Below are 20,090 nucleotides of genomic sequence, written 5' to 3'. Positions count from 1 at the left end.
AACTGACTGTCCTTCGCCTACAGAACTCGCTGCATGTGTAAGAGTGTCGTAGGAGGAGAATGTTAAAGCTCACAAATGGCAATAGCGAAGATTAACTAAAGGTAAAATTAGAGAGTGGACTATTCCTGTACTTTGACGAACCAATCTTTCCCCGGCATGGCTAAAATGAAGTGGAGTGAGAAAATATATCTTCCATTATTGTAGTTATGAGACAACTGAAGGCCTCGAGAGTAACGCGGGGTTTGGATGTAGCATAACTAACAAGTTAGCAAGCTAACTCCGAAAACTAAAAGGAGAAGCGTATGTGCCTTTTTATTTTCAGAAATATTAAACGAGAAACCGAAAATTCAAATGCTAACAGATAAACATTAGCTTTGCTTAATGCTAACATTAGCCGTCATTACGTTCACGTGTTTAGCTGACGCCATTTCGCGGTCATAATGGAGCCGTGCTACACGCATGACCCGTGGCGGATGTGGTGGCCTGGTTACATTTGGTCGACTGCAATAGACACCCAACCCATGACTTCTTATCAAACATCGTGGCGTGGCTTTCACGAGGCACCTCATTACTCTGCGGATGTGTGGGCAGAAAGCAGTTTTTACAATCCTTATATTAAAAGACCCAGTCCACGTAAGTATAAAATCATGGGTAAAAGTAATCCCAATTTATGTCCTAGCGCAATGATATTATTCTGTGTCCAGGCTTTGTGTTCTGTACCGCAAACTTGACCAGTAACTACATTTTACTAGTTTGTCATTTGTTTGTCTTAGCGTCGGTTTCTGCATCAACAGAGGGGCGCAGGAAGTTCTTTCTGGACAGGTATGTAACCACGACAGTTTTGTGTCCAGCTAAATAACCTGAACCAAAAAAAAAAAGAGACGTGGTTCTGCTTTCAGGTCTGTGTATGATTTGGTGGCTGCTTATCCGCAACTGGCCTTAACTGACTCCAAGCTGCTGGGCTGGTATCTGCGTTTGTCACCCGAGGACAGAAAGCTCATACAGGGTATGTGTCGGTACTCCCACTACAGCAGTCCACAACAGTGTTGCCAACTTCTCAGTAAGGAAAATCGCTATTGGTTGTCCTAAAAGTCGCTAGAACTCGCTAAATGACGTCATCGCCTAATTTGCATAATTGGTCATGCTAATCTAATTGTAACTTATGTTGTTGGAGAGAGAAATAACATCGTGGAAGAGACAAAGTGAGTAAAAAACGTCCTAAATGCATTTAGAGTTTATTTAGAACTACAAATTAAATTTCTTTTAGCAATTATTGGGGTTTTTTGTTTGTTTTTTTTAATGTCACAATTCCAACCCTGCTCCTTTACCCGGGCTTGGACCGGTGTTCCAGATCTACTGGCGTTTAGATCTACTGGCGTTTAGATCAACTGGCGTTGATCGAACAGATGTGTGGCAGTCTTGCGTTTCAGGAGCTGCTACCGACAAACCAGCAAAAAAACGGCAAATGTGTCATCTGTGACACTTGTGAGGTTATCTCAAACACACTCCGTCAGTCTTGATGCTGTTGAACAACAAAATGTTTAAAAATGTGGCGAGTTTACCTGGTGATATCCTCATGCGCGACGCGATCGCGAAAACAGCAAACAAGTAATACCACGCCGATGTTGTTCACAGGACAGCAAGAGTAAACGATCGGGAGACTCTAGTCGTCGTTATCGTTCCCCTCGCACGGTTTATTTCTCCGAATTCAGCGTTTTTGCTTCACAACTACAGCTGCTGTGTGATAGTGGATCTGCTACAAATTGAAGATCATATGGAAGTTTTGGAAATTAACCCTTGTATTATGTTGAAAAACAAAAGTGACATTGATTTTGTTGCGGGTCATTTGACCCGTACTGTGTAAATCCACTCAGAATTGTCAAGAAACTGCAATAAACTGCAATAAAACAATAGCAACTTTATTTCCCATCAGATAAACATGTAGAACACAGACATACAACAGTGACTTTCCATAACTATTTTAGGAACAATTTGGTTTTTCGTTCTTACAAACACGTATTTTGAACTTGCCCAACGTTCTCAGTTTTCCAATGCTCAACATTTTCTATTTTGTCCACATGATGGACAGAATGTAACTGTGTGCTTTCTGCAGATGTACTTCTTGCATTTCTCACAAAAAGTGCTTGTTTTCAAACAGGAATCTTCCTAACTAAGATTTAAAACAAAAGATTTCTACGTCTCCTCCAGTCTCACAAACAGATGACAAACCAAGCGACACACCTGAGTTATTGACTTTCTTAAATCCATTCACTCTCACTGGCTCTGTTTATTACTAATCACTGTGTAACTGCTGTGAATTCAAAGTAACTGCCGTCTCCTTACAAATCTTCATTGGATTAACCACACTTATACAGACTGTATATAACTACCAACTCTCCAGCCATGTTGATGGATTGCCTATATTGGCTGGAAATATTAATTTCCAGAGAAAGGACACAGACAGACGATGCTTACAGGATGTGATGTGACAACACTAATGAAATATTGATGTGTCATATTTGTCCAAGGCGTATTTCATTGTTATGGAAAAAGAGAATATCAAAATCATGATGACCAATTGGAGTGGTGATTTCTATGACTTTGTGTATATAATTTGGGATTTTGAACGAATGTAGGCCAATAAGGAATATATGATATCATTTCATTCTTTTCAAAGGTTTATTTGCATGACGCACAAACAGACACAATTGAAAGGTACAAATGTATCGTGCATGACACGAATTCAAACGTGCTGCAGATGTGTGTCACAAGTTGATCTGGCTGTAGGCTGTGGCACTTGGCCAGAGGTGGCGCTGGTTGACTCGAGTCCATGTTAGTGCACAAAGTAAACTGCCGTTTTTTGTTTTTGTTTTTTTTTTTTTTTTTTTTTTTGCTGGTTTGTCGGTAGCAGCTCCTGAAACGCAAGACTGCCACACATCTGTTCGACCAACGCCAGTTGATCTAAACGCCAGTAGATCTGGAACACCGGCAAAAGTGACCCGAAATAGGCACTCTGGTGGAGTTACTGTGTGTGTGTGTGTGTGTGTGTGTGTGTGTGTGTGTGTGTGTGTGTGTGTGTGTGTGTGTGTGTTTATAAGTAATTTTAAACCTTGTGATCCACAAAACAGCATAAGAGTAAAAGACATAAAGAGGTCAAGAAAGATGTGAAAGAGAATGTATTAGGGCTTATAGTACTATGCATGTCTTTGCCACACCACACCATATTTTGCTTTCAATGCGCCAGTTTCTTGTAATTGCCAATGTGATTTTTGGGCAGCAGACTTCCAGGCTTTTTGAATGACTGTCTTTTTGAAAATGTTTTATTCCCCCAACTATAAGCTTTGATAAAGCTTATAGTTGGGGGAATAAACTTTTCTTTTGATAAAAGAAAAGTTTTAAGCCAGTCTTGAAAGTAGGGAGTGTGTCTGTCAGGATTCAAACTGGGAACTGGTTCCAGAGAAGAGGAGCCTGAAAACTGAAGGCTATGCAGGTTGAAAGCAAAGCGCTGTGATGGGGTAAAATGCCCCTATGAGGTCTTTCAGATAAGATGGGGCCTGAATATTCAAGATCTGGTATGTGAGGTGGATTTTAAATGCAATTCTGGATTTAAGAGGTTGCCATGAAAAGATGCTAATATAGGGGAAATGTACTCTCTGTTTCTAGTCCCAGTACTCTTGCTGCAGCATTTTGGATTAGGTGAAGGCTTTTTGGGAGCATTTGACCTGATAATGAATTACAATAGCCCAGCCTAGCTGTAATGAACATACAAACTAGTTTTTCAACATCACTCTGAGACCGGATGCTTCCAATGTTAAGAGATTATGCAGATGAAAGAAAACATTCCTACATTTTATTTATTTTTTAATGCATGTTGAAGGACATCTTTATGCCCTCGTCAGGCTTCATAGATAAATAAAGCTGCAAATCATCTGCATAGCAATGAAAATGTATTCTGTTTTTTAATAATGTTACTTAAGGGACGTATATGTTATGCTAATAGTACTGGTCCCAACACCGAACCCTGTGGAACTCTACGATTAACTTTCATATGTGAAGACGGCTCTCCATTTACATAAAGCATTGGAATCAGATGTAATTCAGACTATTTCCTTTATATATCAGTGGTGTGTTCTAATCACTGCAGTAAAATACTGTGGTTGGTGCTATTGAATGCTACACTGAAGTCTAACAGGCGAGGCAGTCCACTATGACGGGCCATAAAAAGATCATTTGTTAACTTTGCTAGTGTTGTTTCTGTGCTATGATGCACTGTGAATCCAGAACGAAACCATTCAAATAAAACCATTCCTTAGTGGTAGATGATAAATGTGGTTGCACTCACCTGTTCACTGCGCCTGATGTTGATGAGCAGAAAGGTAGGGTGAGCATGAGGCAAAACTTTCTGTTGACCGCAGCTTGATGTATTTTAACTGGAACTTGATGGGTTTTTGTATATTTGTGCACTAATTGATGCCATAGCCTTAATTGTAAGTTGGCATTGTAATTAGTGCAGTTATTGGTAAGTTGCAGTTATTTGTTTGTGCAATCTGTGCATTTGTTTAATAGTTAATCCCATGTGCTGATTTATATATTGGACAGTTGCATGTGGAAATAAAAGGAGCAAATAGTACAGAAGTGTATTTTATGTGTTTATTGTTGCGCGTCATCTGTGTCCTCATGTTTAGCCTGCCGCGGCCGTAGGTTGGAGGAGCCGCAACAGCAGTAATTCTTTCAAGACTTTTTAAGATAAAAATGGAGGTTAGAAATTGGTCTGTAGTTGGCTAAAAAAGCTGAATTGATTAAAAGCTTTTTAATTAGTGGTTTCATTGCAGCTAAAGTGAAAACCCGTGATACACATCCTGTTAATAGAAACTGATCATATTTAATAATTGATTAATAGTAGAACTGAAGAGTTGTGTTGGAATGGAGTCTAAAAGACACAGTGGTTTAGGAAAAAATGAATTAATGAAGTTGTTGCATGTTCTTTTTATCTAAGGTAAAAGAGGGTTTCGGTCCCAATCCATGTTTTTCTCAATCCAGAGAGATGATGCTAACCAGCAGTACTAGTGGTATTTGTAAAAGAGAATGTGCTTCTGATTGGTCAAAACCTGTTGAGAAGTGCGGTGGTTTAGACTTTAGCCCAGGGATGGGCAATTCCAGGCCTCGAGGGCCGGTGTCCTGCGGGTTTTAGATCTCACCCTGGGTCAATGCACCTGAATCACATGATTAGTTCGTTACCAGGCCTCTGGAGAACTTCAGGACATGTTGAGGAGCTAATTTAGCCATTTAAATCCGCTGTGTTGGTTCAAGGACACATCTAAAACCTGCAGGGACACCGGCCCTCGAGGTCTGGAGTTGCCCACCCCTGCTTTAGCCCATTGTTCTCCTCCATTGGGTGCAGCTTCACCTAGGGATGGACACACACAGACTTTTCCCTGACCTGTTACCCAGTTTCATGCGCCTAAGGTACCATCTTACTGTGAGCGCTACTGTTTCTGGACCTTGCTCCGGTTCACTACCGCATTCCTGCACAGAGCCTTCCACAAAGGCTACACAAACAACCCTTGATCATGGGAATCTATAACTTTTCTTCTTATTTTTATTTGGAGTGCTCAGTATGCAATTAACCATTAAAGTGATCTAAAATTAATTGCAGTCCCCATATAATTTGCCAGCACAGGTTTTGTAAAGCAAACTTTTCTAGTCCTCACAAAGTTAACTCGGAAAGATCAGAGAGAAACTGTTAAACTAAATATAAGCAGCTACTCCAGTTACTGTACTTAATGATATATCTGTGGGGAGGTTTTGAATTTTTTTTTCTTTCTTTAATAGTTGAAACTAAAAAAAAAAACAAAAAACCAATGTTTAAATAATGACACTTAGCCAAAACAAGCAAACTTAATCTGGAAATAACTAATCAAATTACAAATGAAAATACAGAACTTTGATAGCTGCTGTCAGTACATGATTGGCTAATATGTTTCCTGCTTCAACTGGGGAGTTGGGGGAGGGCAACCATTCAGAGCAAATGCCAGTTAACGTAACAAAGTTGTTCTGAGAGAACCATACAGACACGAGAAGAGCATCAAAACTCCCTCTAGGTTTGTAACCTTTGTAACAAAAAATATCACCTAGAGTTGTCACATTGATGAGCAAATTAAATAACTGGTAGAACCGTTCTAACAGTTTCAGCATTTTTGTGTATAGGTGTAGGCACATTTTCATGCATTGAAAATGAATTGTAGTTACCTTATCATGTTTTTCTTTTCCCTAGAAGGAGGAGGGTTTCATCAGTTCTTGCAAAGACATCCTGCCTTAGAAATACATAGGCATCATGTTCATGTGAAGGGTAAGTATGTTATAGTACTAAAATCTTGCACTAGGTGTGCTCAGACTAAATTTATTTTTAAATTTACAGATGGCAGCAGTCCTGCCCAGTCAGCTGTGACAGCCAGCCAGCACGTGTATGTGTTACTGTGAAGACACATATCAGACAAGTTCTATCACTTCACTAAAATTCATTTTCTTTACAGGTTTACAACTGCAGGAACAGAGATGGATGGATGTGGTAATATAATCATCTCATACACTTGAGTCAGAAAACAGAAACCCCTTTAAAAGCATTAATCAGATTGGTTTGGACATTGTGCTATTGGTGGATAGTTCTGGGACTCTGCCAATTAAAAAACATAACTAATATTCATTCTCAGGACCTCTTCCAAAATAGATGGTATTTTCAGCTCCTGTCCATTAGCTGTCTACCTGTTTTACTTTATTTTTAACTACTTTTTTTGCTTGAATTTTTTAAATAAAAATTTACAAAATGAATATTTAACATGCCTGTTAGTGACCTTGTGCTTTGTCAACGTTTGGTTGGCGTCAGCACAGTAAATGGATATGCATTCCAGCACATTCAGCTGTCACTAATGCTGCCGGTGCACTCACCTTCTGGCTTCACTGGATGTCTCTGACTTAGACAGATAATAGCCCAACTCGAAGGTGTGATTTCCAACCCTCTACCCATTTTATTCTCTCATTCCAACTTCTGTTGGGTTCCTCAGCTGCTCAGCCATGGAATTGGAAACCAATTCCACGAAGCTTTCTACACACTGTTCATGAGCTAATCTGAAGGCAACATGAAATTTGGAGGTCTGTAGCAACTGACTGTAGAAAATTGGCAACCTCTGTGCACTGTGCGCCTCAGCTGCTGACCCCACTCTGTAATTTTGTGTGGCCTATCACTTTGTGGCCAAGTTGCTGAGAAGTGCAATGACTTGCACTTCTTTATAATACAGCTAACAGCTGACTGTGGAATATTTAGTATTGAGGACATTTCATGACTTGACTTATTGCAGAGGTGGCATCCTATCACAGTGCCACACTGGAATTCACCGAGCTCCTGAGAGTGACACATTCTTTCACAAGTGTTTTGCAGAAGCAGTCTGCACTCCTAGATGCTCGATGTTATACGCCTGTGGCCATAGAAGTTATTCGATATACTCAAAACTTCTTCTTTTTTTTTTTTTTTTGTTCTTTCAGGCCTGCCATCAATAGCTCTCGTTCTCTCTCTCTTGTTCTTTCCTTTTATTTTACAACCGAATAACACTTAATAGATATTAAAATATCTATTAATTTAGACAGGATTTTATCTTCTGTGTTAAATCCATTGCCAAGAATCAAAATGTAACATGCATGTCTCTGGGTTGTGGAAAGAACCCAGAAGAAACTCACACAGGCACATGCAGACCATGCAAATGGACCAAGAGGAGTTAGTTAAGTGATCTAAAAACGATAATCGTGCTGAAAGCGGGCCACAGTTGCACAGAAAGATGACTTTGAAGAGAAGATCTTTAAATCTGGAATCGTTTTTTAATTAGTGAAGTCCTGGAACTTTCGGATAATTCCTGGTATAAGTTCAGGTTACTCATCCTGCGGTTGGAGATATCCCACAGACAGGCAATGACAACAAAATTGTAGTAAAAATAAATTTCACAACACGTCTTAGTATAGAACAAGGCTTATTTCTTGTCTCAAACTGTCAAATTTAATGAGTATTAATTGAAGATTACCAAGTCTTGAGACCAAGTTCCATTCACATACTTTCAATCTTGTAACAGTTCCATTTGTTTGCTTTTTATTCAAGAAACACCCAGCACTCACCTGGACTTGGAGATGCTCCCCAGTAGGGAGAATTTAACTTTGCTTGGCTGTAACAGGAACGAGCATCAAGAAAAGCTGTTTGGGCAGGCTCACATGCCTGGTGGCTTCAGTGCAGCTTGCAGCAGCCCCGTCACACAAAAAACAAATGATCAGAAGGCCTGCTATAGACCTGTAAGTGTGTTTAAAGAGCTTTAGTTTGTGTAGTCAAAGTTGTATTTTTTTTTTATTTTTTTTTTAAAAAGACAAATCACTGTTGTTATTTGAAAGGGACTGCCACTGTGCCAGCTGAATGAAGATAGGTACTCATTTCAAACGGGCAGCTGTGCAGCTGTGTGCAAGGAACCAGCCGGCCTGGTGAGCGTTTCTCTGGACACGGACCTCGAGGTATGTCGACAGAGGAGAAAGCCTGAGCCCTGGAACCAGATTTCAGGGCTACAAGGCCAGAGTGCAGACTTCAGTCCATCACAGTAAGTATGCATCTTATTTCACTGAGTCTTCGACTTAGAGCAGTGTTTTTATTGAGTAGGTGTGAGTCATGTCAGGACCTGGTCCTGTCCAAACTCTTCATACTTGAGACGTTCTTGGATCCTGTTCAGTAATGTTGCTACGGTATGCTGAGCTCTACTAATCGCTGAGAATTGTTGTTATGTGTTGCATCCTTCTCCCAATGTTGCTCAATCTTCAGCCTTGGTGAGGCTCTTACTGCTTCTGTCTCTCTGGTGTACCTTTTCGAGCTGGTAGCCAAGGCTGGCTTGGTTTAGCAGTTTCTAAGGCCACAGGTGTGGACAGTTCTTAGGCCCCGCTTTTTACATTGCGCCTTCCTGCAGTTCCGACAGTTAGCTTACTTCCCTTCATGCTCCATCTCCACTGAGGACACTGTTCTTTGTGGCTGTTCATCATAGGATGGACTAGAATAGCCCTTTATTGTCAATGTACATGTAAAATGAAATTATGGGTGTTCCACACCAACTCTGCAGGAATAAAATAATAAGACATTAGGAATAAATGACAAACAGGAGAAATGTAGACAAACTTCTTGAACAAAGTTCTTGGAAACAGTGCAAAGGACTTCGTCTGAGTATAGATTGTATGCGAGTGGCCTGAGTGATGAGCGTTACTCAGACTGTGGCTCAGATTGGTGAGGTGAGTGGGGGTAGTATTTGTTAAAAGTCCAGGTGAAGAAGCTGTTAGTGAGTCTGGAGGTGTGGGACCTGATTGACCTGAGGTGCCGACCAGACGGTTCACACAAGTGGTGAACGGGTGCAAGGAGTCACCTGTGAGGGCCCTGCTTTTCCTGAGACAGAAGGATCTGGCGGTGGCCTGCAGGGGTGGCAGAGGGTAGCCAGTGACTTTTTTTTTTTGGGTGGTATTAATTACCATATAGCCAAATACATTGTGACAGTGGCCGTTGACCGTAATGCTGCATTCACATCTTCTGGTAGACTTTCATCAGGTACTTTACGTAGGCTTGGTAATCAGCCACTGAGGATCCAGGTTTCCAGCTTAGTCATAAACTTCAGGTCAGCTGCTCTTGCATTCAACAGCAACCCACCAGTTGTTCTTAGAGCTTGGTAACCAATCTTGGAGGGTGGGGATGTTGATTTCTCAACCCTTGAGCTGATGTCCTGGGTTCCCTTTGCTGTAGCATTTGTGTTGTACCTCATCAATCTCTAGTTGTGATAGCAGTTGCTTCTTCTGGATGTTGGAACATTGAGCTACTATCTCACCCTTAGTCTAGATGTTTGGTGTTACCAAAGCCATAAGTTCCACATCCTCTTCATGTAACCCCTTCCCCTGGGATTACATGCATGGTAGCATTAAAACAGCTATTCAACACCTCACACAGACCTTGTTAATATGAGCAACAGACAAGCCAGTATGGCTTGAGTTAACTGTAGCACATACACATTAGGTAGCATGGAGGGCCTAGCCTACCGTTTACTGGATTTGAACCCCTGACCAGCAAGAAGGTATTCTGAACCATGATTTTGCCACATAAGTGCAAATGACAGTGCATACCTGTTACCAAAGGCACAGAGGCTGGTGTATACCTGCCTGCTGCTCTCACTGATGTAACTCTAGACTGGAGCAGAGCCCAGCCCCTCTGAGGAGACTAGTTTCAGACCCTAATATGTCAGTTGAGGTGAACCAGCTACATCTACTCTTTCTTTCTGTCAAACTCTCATCACTTCAGTTTCCTTCCATACCAGACAGATGACATTCCCTTTTCCCATGGCCAGCTTGAGTAATCAAATTGCAAGGGACCTGCCCTTGACAGTGACCTGAAGCACCTTGCACCGGACCCCTACGCCGCCTCTGGCGGATGGTGGGCCCACAGGATGTGTGTTGCATGTCTAAAATCCATGTTGCTGCTGACAGTGTCCAGCTTTTTGACTTCAGCTTTGGTGCTCCTGTCTGTCTACGGACATCTACTTTAAACCAACTGTGGATTTAAATTATCCCCAACTACAGAGTGAATGAATTTATTTTAGACATCGGAAAGAAATGTAAAAAATATTTAAAGTTACCTAAATCTGCAGCATATTCAATGTCGTGCATATGTTGCCCCCTTCCTGATTTTCTGTTATTTGTGTTTGTCAAACTTAAATATTTGAAATCATCAAACAAAGATTAGATATTAGACCAAAATAACCCAAGTAAACACAAAATGCAATTTCCATAGACCAAACACTCTTACACCACTCTAATTATATTTACAAGAACTTGGTTTCTATAACAGCACTACCTGTTAGGCTGAGAGTAATGAGTAACATTATTTGATGTTACAGGTCAGAATGGCCAATGGCTACCAAAGAGTCTCTCCTAGACTCCAGCAGTACTGACAGGATTCAGATGATTGATCCAGAGTACACCGATGGAAGCATTGTGCAGGCAGTGGAGCCAGAACAGGGTAAGTTTCCTCTGTGCCAAGCTGAAGAAAACACCACAAAACATATATGCAGAGATGAGGATATGCATGGTACTGACCATACTGCAATCAACTCTCTTAACCTTTGAAGATCAAAGCGACACCTTTCATAGCCTCATGGCGGATGATAAGAGCATCCTTGTCTGTCTGGCTAATGACAGTCTGAAAGAACAAAACCGGAGCGGTCACTCGTGTCCAGTCACCACTAATAATGATGTTACAGCAGAAGCCAGCACTGAGACCTTGAGGTCATATGAGTCTGCCACCAAGGTAAAAAGTGTAGATAAGCACACCTCCCCTATGCCCTGCGTCCCCACCTGTGATGCGATGATTGGCACTGAGGTGGTGCAGTGCCTGTCAGTCTTTACTCAAACTGAGGACCTGGAAACAGCTGACAAACACATTAACACTGAAGTGCGCATGGCAGATCTGGACTATATCGCCAAGGTAAGATTGGAACCCAAACAGCTGTCATTCATAGAAGCTCCAGCAAAACATTTTTAAATAGTCTATTAATATTTCAGGAATTTCTCAAACTGAAGAAAACACAGGAAGGGAAAGAGAAAACAAAAAGGTGAAGTATACGCTAGGGCTGCTCAATTGATCGAATTTTAATCACGATTACGATCTGGGCTTTCAACGATCATTAAAAATGACTGAGCCGATTATTAGCCCCTCCCTCATTTATCCGCGACACCTTAAAGGCCGGTCCGTGAAAATATTGTCGGGCATAAACCGGTCCGTGGCGCAAAAAAGGGTGGAGACCGCTGATTAAGAGGACCCGAGGGAAGCTCGGAAAGCTAAGCAGAAGTTATTTGGAGAGGAGAGTGACTGCTGTTGGTTGAAAAGAGAGTTTAAAAAAAAAAAAAAAAAAAACTTCAGTGGTGTTGCACACTATTTTATATTATTTTTTAAAGTCATTGTTAACCCTTTAAAGCCGGTCAGAGCAGCACGCTCCGTTTTGCGTAACTATTTTTAAATCCCTGTAGAACCTGAACCGTGTAAGCTAGCGCAATAATTTGTTTTGCATATGAAACCGGAGGAGTTGTACTTACATCTGATGCCATCAGCTTGTCCTCGGTCACGGTTTCGTTCCACATATAGCTTTGCAAAAATTGCATTAAAAGCGCTTGCAGGAACAAAAACATAATATTCCAGAAACGCGCTTTGCCGTTCCTATCAGCTGTTCGTAACACTTCCCACAGTGAAATGATGCACATGCTGTTTTCTTTGCAAATTTGCATCATAGGATTGTTTTTTGTTTTTCCTGCAGTATATAAAAATTGCTGTATCTCCAAAATAAAACTATGAAGACACTCAAAATAAATTTCCTGTGGTGGGAAACTATTTTTTTGCAACTTTATTGTATTTAAAGTTTTGAGGGATAAACCTCTTAAATTTCTCCAAGTAGAAATATATGTAAACAAAACAAAAGCGATTTTCAATTTTTTTTGTAGTTTATTGCACTTTTTTGCAATTAATGTAATTACTATGGACTTAATGCATACATATTATTAAAATATGGGCTATAACAGTTGTATTGATGTATAGCAACTTGAAATGCTCCCACAAATGGCACTACAACATGTAAAAAAAAATAATATAAGCTCTGGTGGACTTGGTTCTATGGTAGGTCTTAAAGGGTTAAATAAATATCGTCAAATAATCGTGATCTCAATTTCAGTGAAAATAATCGTGATTATCATTTTTGCCATAATCGAGCAGCCCTAGTATACGCACGCATGACCTGTTTATGCATGATCTGTATAGTATAATGTGTGTATGTAAACCCCCCCCCCCTCAGTGTTGGCGGCAAGTTGAGAAAAGAGTGTGAGTGTATGGACCGTGCTCAGCAAGCAGAGCTAGCCCTCCTGGCACTGCAGTACAGCATATGCAGACAGCACTGCTGGAGACTATACTACACCTCTACTGAGGGAAACCAGCTCACCCTAGTGTAAGTATGCACCAAGTTACAATATGTGTCTGAGCCTATAAGCCTCTGTCTGAGACAAGAGTTTTTGTCCTGAATCTCACTGCAGGGCAAAGAATCCTCCTTCAAACATTATATCTGCTCTCCAAAAACTGGAGTTGGACTATAATGAGATGAAGAGTAAGATCCAGGCAGGGCTTCCCCTGCAGCAACTGAAGCCTTTATCTGTTGACTCTGGCGAGATACTCACAGGATCAAGTTACATCCCTGCACAGGTAAACATTAGGGGTGCAATGATACACAAAATTCACGTTTCGGTTCGATACTTTGGTGTCACAGTTCGATATTTTTTTGATACAAAAAAATGTTCATGCCTTTTTTAATTTGTCATTTATTAAAATTATAAATATTTTCTCTCAAAAGTACAGTTTTTAAATTTAATGTTTCTGAAACAACAAAATAATAAAGAAAATAAATCTATCTGATCGAGAAATCGCTCATCTTTGGAAAAGAGTTTATTACAGAGAAATGGCTCTTTCCAAAATAAAAGCTATACTATACGCTTCTTCTGGGCTATATTCTCAGCAGCATATTAAACATATCAGGTCCCCATAAGGAGAATCATGTGCTAACGGCTGTCTAAATGACTCGTAAAGTTTGTAGTATGCATGCTTTTTGTTTTGTCCACTGAGCGCTCAACACAGACGACATCGTCAGAAGAAAAGTTGATAAAATAAATTAAACATGTTGTAGTGTTCGATACATATGCGTACAGAACCGAAAGCACTGTATCGAACGGTTCAATATCGATACATGTATTGTTGCACCCCTAGTAAACATCTGCCAGCTCTGTGGTGGGGCTGGGTGATGAATTGGACTTTATTTGGAAATAACTTCTTTTTCTGTCTTCCTGTCTAGATCATTCGTGAAGTTTTGGGAGAAATCTCATCTTGGTACATTAAAACACATGTGCACGCGCACACACGCTATCATTTTGCTATCTTAGTGAGGACATCTAATTGACAGAATGCTTTCCCTAGCTGCTTACCCTAAACATAGGTTATGGTTTGGCATTAATTTTTTAATTGTAACCCTGACACTAAAACGGCATTTTGAGTCTCAAAAATGCCTTCAAACTTGTGGGGACGGGCACTTTTGTCTTCATAAAGTGACCGTGGCTTCCCACAAGTATAGTAACATGTCAATTTTGGGCCCCCACAAAGAGGTCTAAACAGGTACACGCACTTACACCGCGTTCCAAATTATTATGCGAATTGTGTTTAAGTGTCATAATGATCGTTTTTCAATTAAACCCATGGATGAAATTGTGTCTCAGGGCTCTTTGGATGACTGAAATCAATCTTGGACACCTGTGATCATTAGTTTGCCAGGTGAGCCCAATTAAAGGAAAAACTACTGAAGAAGGATGTTCCACATTATTAAGCAGACCACCATTTTCAAGCAATATAGGAAGGAAAAATGATCTCTCTGCTGCTGAAAAGCGTGAAATGGTTGAATGCCTTGGACACGTAATGAAAACCTTAGATATTTCACGAAAACTTAAGCATGATCACCATAATGTAAGAAATTTGTGGCTGAGTGGGTTCGTGCAGATAAAGGCACAATGAGGACTGTTTCTGCCAGACAAATGCATCAAACTAAGAGAGCAGCTGCTAACAAAGCAGCAAACACATATTTGAAGCTGCTGGTGCCTCTGGAGCCCTGCGAACATCAAGGTGTAGGATCCTCCAGAGACTTGCAGTTGTGCATAAACCTTATATTTGGCCACCCCTAACCAGTGCTCACAAGCAGAAACGGCTGCAGTGGGCCCAGAACTACATGAAGACTAATTTTCAAACAGTCCTGTTCACTGATGAGTGCAATGCAACCCTGGATGGTCCAGATGGATGCAGTGGTGGATGGTGGACAACCACCATGTCTCAACAGGGCTGCAACGTCAGCAAGGACGTGGTGGAGTCATGTTTTGAGCTGGAATCACGGGGAGAAAGCTCGTTGGCCTCTTTTGGGTCCCTGAAGGTGTGAAAATGACCTCTGCAAAGTATGTGGAGTTTCTGACTGACCACTTTCTTCCATGGTAGAAAGAGAAGAACTGTGCCTTCTGCAACAAAACCATCTTCATGCAAGACAATGCACCATCTTATGCTACAGCGAACACCTCTGCATCATTGGCTGCTATCGGCATAAAAGGAGAGAAACTCATGGTGTGGTCCCCATTCCTCCCTGACCTCAATCCTATTGAGAACCTTTGGAGCATCCTCAAACCAAAAAATAAGAGGGTGGGAGGCAGTTCACATCCAAACAGCACCTCTGGGAGGCTATTCTGACATCCTGCAAAGACATTCAAGAAGAAACTTTCCAAAAACTCACAAGTTCCATGGATGCAAGAATTGTAAAACTGCTATCAAATAAGGGGTCCTATGTTAATATGTAGCTTTGACCTGTTAAGATGTTTTTGATTTCAGTAAAATTGATCTAATGCTGCAAATTCAACAAATGACCATTTTCAATTCTCTACTATCTATAAAATGTTTTGAAACTCTGTGCGTAATAATTTGGAACAGTGCATTTTAAGTTTATTTTTGAAAAACACTTTTTCATTGGCAGTTTTGTTGAGTAACATTTGAGTTGTACTCTAATGGTTGACTCGAAAATTATGCTGACTGTCATTTGAATCGACTATTTACAAAAAATAAGGGGAAAATATCATTTGCATAATTGGAACGCGGTGTAGTTGTATGTTATTTTGCTTCAGCTATTGAGTAGATGAGACTCCCCCCCCCCCCCCCCCCCCCCCAAAATAATGACAAATGTTTTCTAATCCAAAGCAGCTCCCAGGAGAAGCTGGATGCACCAAGTGGAGATGGTGGACGTCCTGATGCTCAAGGCGGAAAGGTTCTTCACATTGTTGTTTTTCACGTCCTTTTTTTCAGCTTGGTGTTTTGTTTTTGTGTGTGTGGGTTTTTTTTTTTTTTTTTTTTTTTTTTTTTTTTTTTTTTATTTCCTGTATTTGGGCCTCATTACCATGAACAAGTCAACTTTTCCCCCTCTTTTCTCAGGTTGGTCAGGAAAAGGAAAAACGGCTCAAAAATAAAAATGACAGTACAAGGAGAGCTCCTACCCTCATCCCTCAAGATGGAGGTTCGAACCATAATGCGCAGAAGCGTCTGTAACCAATTTATGAATACTGGTTATCTGAGGAATTCTTTTTGTGGACAGGGTCTGCGGGTCAAGAGGTGAACACAGGTGAGAAATGGTATGATGCTGAGGAAGAGCTGGAGCTTCCAGAAGATGATGTAGCTACTGCTGTGAGACAGGACCCCACACCGGTGACGGCACATGTGTCTGATGGTGAGAGAGCAAACAGTGCATTAGGGCTGAACGTTTGGAGAATTAAAATTCTAAGTAGCTGCAGTTAAGTTGTTTTCATTCCAGAATCAGCCAGTCAGGAGGCCATGAGCTCCGTACTGTGTGTTTCCAAGCTGCCCAGCAATGTGACGGAGGTGAACATTTACTCATCAATGTTGTTTGAGTAGTCATTTAAAATTCATTGTTTTTTTTCGCATTGGAAATTTTAATTGACAAGTTAAATTGTGTAATGATCCTTTTATGTAAAACCATTGTACTGCAGTGTGATTGCCAGCAGAGGGCAGTGTAGACTTTAATTGAAAGTTTGTCCCTGTCAGAGTGACATGATGCTGTTCTTTGAGAAATACCATCCCACTGAAGTCAGCATTTCTGCTTTAAAGGATTTGAGGTGAGGTCCTTTTTTCCCCACTATTCAGGCTTATGCTTGTTTTATTAAGTAGTCACACATTCAGGTCTTTATATCAATTCTTTCCTTAAGGAAAACATTATTATGGGCCCAGTTTCCCTGTGTTTTTGGCTTTAAATCGTGACTCCAATCCTGAGTATGAATGCTTTAACTGCATCAAAGTAAACCTGCATGTGTTTGGCTGATTCCAGGTGATCTGTGATATTATCCTGTCATATTTTTTGTGTACTGCTGTCAACACATTACTTTACCCTTGTGTCCACTCCACCTGCAGCAGGTCTGTTTACTCTTGGGCCACCAGTTTTCTTTAGGGAATTATGTTTTGCCATGTGGGATTTCTATTCTTGTTAGACTGGCAGTACTCACCCTGCTCCATGTAATCGCTGGAGTCACAGTGGTGTGCAAAGTGATACAGTAAATCATCTACCTGGTCAAAAGCAGATGTTAATGTATTGCTTGTAATGTAAAAGTCCAGTAGCAATGTCATGCTAGTGTTTATCCAACATTAAATGACACTGAGATTAGAATTAAGTCCTGGGCTGTAATTTTATACAAAACTGTAAAATGTTACATTTCTACACAATTCTAGAAGGTTTACTTATGTGTGGTTGTAGCAGCGAATTCTAATGCTTCACAAATCAGCACACGCATGCCAGTTTAACAACTCACTATGTTCTGAAGATTTGCCATAGTTATGTTAAGTGGCCCCCAGTCTGCTGAGACTGCAGTGAAAGAGCTAAATGGATGCAGAATGCAAGGTCGCGTTTTACATTTGGAGCACGTCAGCAGACCCACGAACAACAGCCAGAACTCGGCCTCTGAACCTGATTCCTCACAGGACGCTGCCAAACCACAAACCTCCAAGACTGACTCCAGCAGCACTGAGGTGAGCAGACGAGCATTAGGCATTCTAAAACAATCAAACTTTAAGTGTGCATTCAGATCTTTGTTAGAAGCAGAACATACAGTCCCGATCAAAAGTTTAAGACCACTTGAAAAATGGGGGGGAAAAAATCTGATTTTGCATGGTTGGATCTTAACAAGGTTCCAAGTAGAGCTTCAGCATGCAACAAGAAGAGCTGGGAGTGGGACACAACTTTTTTTATTTTTTTTTATTTTTATTTTTTTGAAAGCATGCAATTCATTGAAAACAACACTTAAACTGAAACGGGCTGTTTTAAAGCTGAGCAAAAGTTTGGGACCACATACCCTGTGCAAGGCTAAATCTGTGCAAAAATGTCTATTCATTGTCATTTTCTGTCAGCTGGCTTGTTTGCCATTTTTCAAGTCTTAAACCTTTGATCGGGACTGGATCTATGCTTGTTTGTTTTGTTTGTTTTTGTTTTTTGAGTGCATTAATATGGAAATGTGTGCTCCTCTGTTCTCTCCAGCTGATAACCCCGCCTCCTGTTAAGCCCAGCATCAGGAACAGGAAGGTGGTGTGCATCTCCCCTACAGCAAAGGGAACCTTTGTGCCACAACACTATGGCACCATGAGCAGCTTTGATACTCTGATAGCAGAGCTGACACAGCTCCACCCAGAGGTGGGGAGGCAGAGGATTGTGGATGCTATGCTTGAGCTGAGGGCAAAGCATCAGGGCGTCCTCTGTGGCATGCCCCTCAGGGAGATGATATCTGAACTTCTGACCAGGCCGCAGACTGCTAAGCAGTCATAATAAAGAAACCAACAGCTCTGATTTGTTATGTGACAGAACCTTTGATTGTTCATTCCATCATATTATTTTTAAGAAGAGGGAAAAGCTATTAATCAGCCTGCTATAAAGAATATAATTTTTGATCGAAGAGAATTTATGAATCTCTCAATGTTGCTGCCTTAAAGTTAGAGGCATGTTCAGGCTGCTACTTCTGTTATCTGGCACGTGAATTCGTTTGTTTTCTGTCATTAAAAAAAAAAAAAAGCATCCTTTGAAAAATGTCTTATCCTCTTTGTTTTGCCTTTCTTTAACCAAGTATTAGCAGAGTCCTAATGTCGAGGCTCAACACTGTGCAGTCGTCTTAGTAGATGTGAAGGGCTGTAACTAAGGCACTTATTCTGAAGTAGTATCTAAACTAGCTTTAATGTCCGCTGTCACCAGAACTGAAAGACTGTCTAGAATATATATATATATATATATATATATATATATATATATATATATATATATATATATATATATATGCAAACTTTAAATTTGATTTATTTTTAACAAATGGAAAAGGTGACTGTCCTAAAAAAAAACAAACAGCTTTTTAATTCTGGAAGTTCTTTTTCTAAGACTGTCTTCTGGTGTTGACCCGTAAATTTCCACTCCAGGTCTTTTATCAGCTGATAACAGCTGCCTTGACAGCCAAGTGAACTGCAGACCTCAAGACCTAGCTAAAGTTAACAGTGAATATAAATTCTAAAACTGAATATATTACATAGTGTAATATATTAACAAATGGTTCCGCCCATAGCGCTGACCGCTTTCTTTTTCTTTTTTCCAGTAGCAACCGATGCTTATGATTGTGTCAGAGCACATTTTGAATCAAAACCTTGGGCATTTCACACAGGTGGTTGGTTGTTACGCTCTGGAAATGGAATGAAGGTGTCTGTTTTTAACCTTCTGGGGTACACGGACACCCAGCACCTCCAAATCACGAGTGATTTAAGCTGACATAAGCTGCAGCTTGTTGAAAGTTCGGAGTTCAAAGTATACACAAATTTAAAAATGTTAATGACAGACCACTAAGTCCACAGTTATGATTAAAAATATATATCTGAGCTATGATCTTTTTCTAAATATTATCGTCATGGTAAAAAAAAAATATGTTCCTGTGCTACTGCGAGTGTAACTACCGCCCCTCCCCCCCTTCCCAGCGCAAAGCACAAGGCTGGCGTGCGGAGTGAAGCGGGAAAAAAGTGCGACTGAGATATGGAAGAAATATAGTATCATCAGAATTCAAGTATTTTTAGACATTGAATTTATGACACTGAATTTTTATCCTCCAAATTTCCCTGCAAAAATATTCACCTGCAAAAATTCAACTGCAAAAGTGATGAACTTTAATGACCCAAGCCAGAGCAATCAGCACCAGATCGAGTCGAGTGGCTCTCAGCCAATTAAATTACGCTGTTTGATCACATGACACCGTTAGCCAGCAGTGTGTCTCCTAAAAGAGAGCTGTTTAAAGAATCAGAATCAGAAAGGGGTTTATTGCCAAATGTTGAGCAGGTTTACAACATTAGGAAATTGCTGCGGTGCTTCAGTGCAAACATAGTGTCATAAATAGCACTT

General features: G+C 40.6%; 1 protein-coding gene across 3 annotated transcripts; it reads left to right on the top strand.

Moving 5' to 3' along the window:
• rbm44 (RNA binding motif protein 44) lies at positions 1 to 18,740 on the top strand. 3 transcript variants are annotated; one of them, XM_085249833.1, is made up of 21 exons: positions 1 to 633; positions 774 to 822; positions 900 to 1,006; positions 6,275 to 6,349; positions 6,419 to 6,464; positions 6,534 to 6,568; positions 8,144 to 8,331; positions 8,428 to 8,627; positions 10,950 to 11,071; positions 11,181 to 11,536; positions 11,614 to 11,663; positions 12,894 to 13,043; positions 13,129 to 13,294; positions 13,938 to 13,972; positions 15,866 to 15,932; positions 16,097 to 16,178; positions 16,257 to 16,388; positions 16,473 to 16,540; positions 16,724 to 16,794; positions 17,494 to 17,698; positions 18,204 to 18,740. In XM_085249833.1, exons 1-21 carry the CDS (start codon positions 441 to 443, stop codon positions 18,486 to 18,488), a joined length of 2,682 nt encoding a protein of 893 aa, XP_085105959.1. In that variant the 5' UTR covers positions 1 to 440; the 3' UTR covers positions 18,489 to 18,740. The 3 variants fall into 3 exon arrangements, with proteins under 3 accessions (XP_085105959.1, XP_085105958.1, XP_085105957.1); XM_085249832.1 differs by having other exon boundaries at positions 753 to 822; positions 15,869 to 15,932; XM_085249831.1 differs by having other exon boundaries at positions 753 to 822.
• Positions 18,741 to 20,090: the final 1,350 nt, after the last annotated feature.

This window comes from Mchenga conophoros, linkage group LG16 (genome assembly GCF_057382185.1).
Source record: "Mchenga conophoros isolate Kocher_MC1m ecotype Shallow Benthic linkage group LG16, M_conophoros_male_GT1.1, whole genome shotgun sequence".
NCBI lineage: Eukaryota > Metazoa > Chordata > Actinopteri > Cichliformes > Cichlidae > Mchenga > Mchenga conophoros.
The sequence above is the reverse complement of the archived record's forward strand: the minus strand, read 5'-3'. Positions and strand labels throughout refer to the sequence as shown.

What these genes read in the sequence shown, in the direction of transcription:
- rbm44 (XM_085249831.1), top strand. Translation starts at nt 441, where the DNA reads ATGGAGCCGTGCTACACGCATGACCCGTGGCGGATGTGGTGGCCTGGT. An exon ending in ATCTGGACTATATCGCCAAG is followed by an intron (nt 11,537 to 11,613) that starts GTAAGATTGGAA and finishes TTAATATTTCAG; the next exon opens with GAATTTCTCAAACTGAAGAA. An exon ending in CAAGTTACATCCCTGCACAG is followed by an intron (nt 13,295 to 13,937) that starts GTAAACATTAGG and finishes CTTCCTGTCTAG; the next exon opens with ATCATTCGTGAAGTTTTGGG.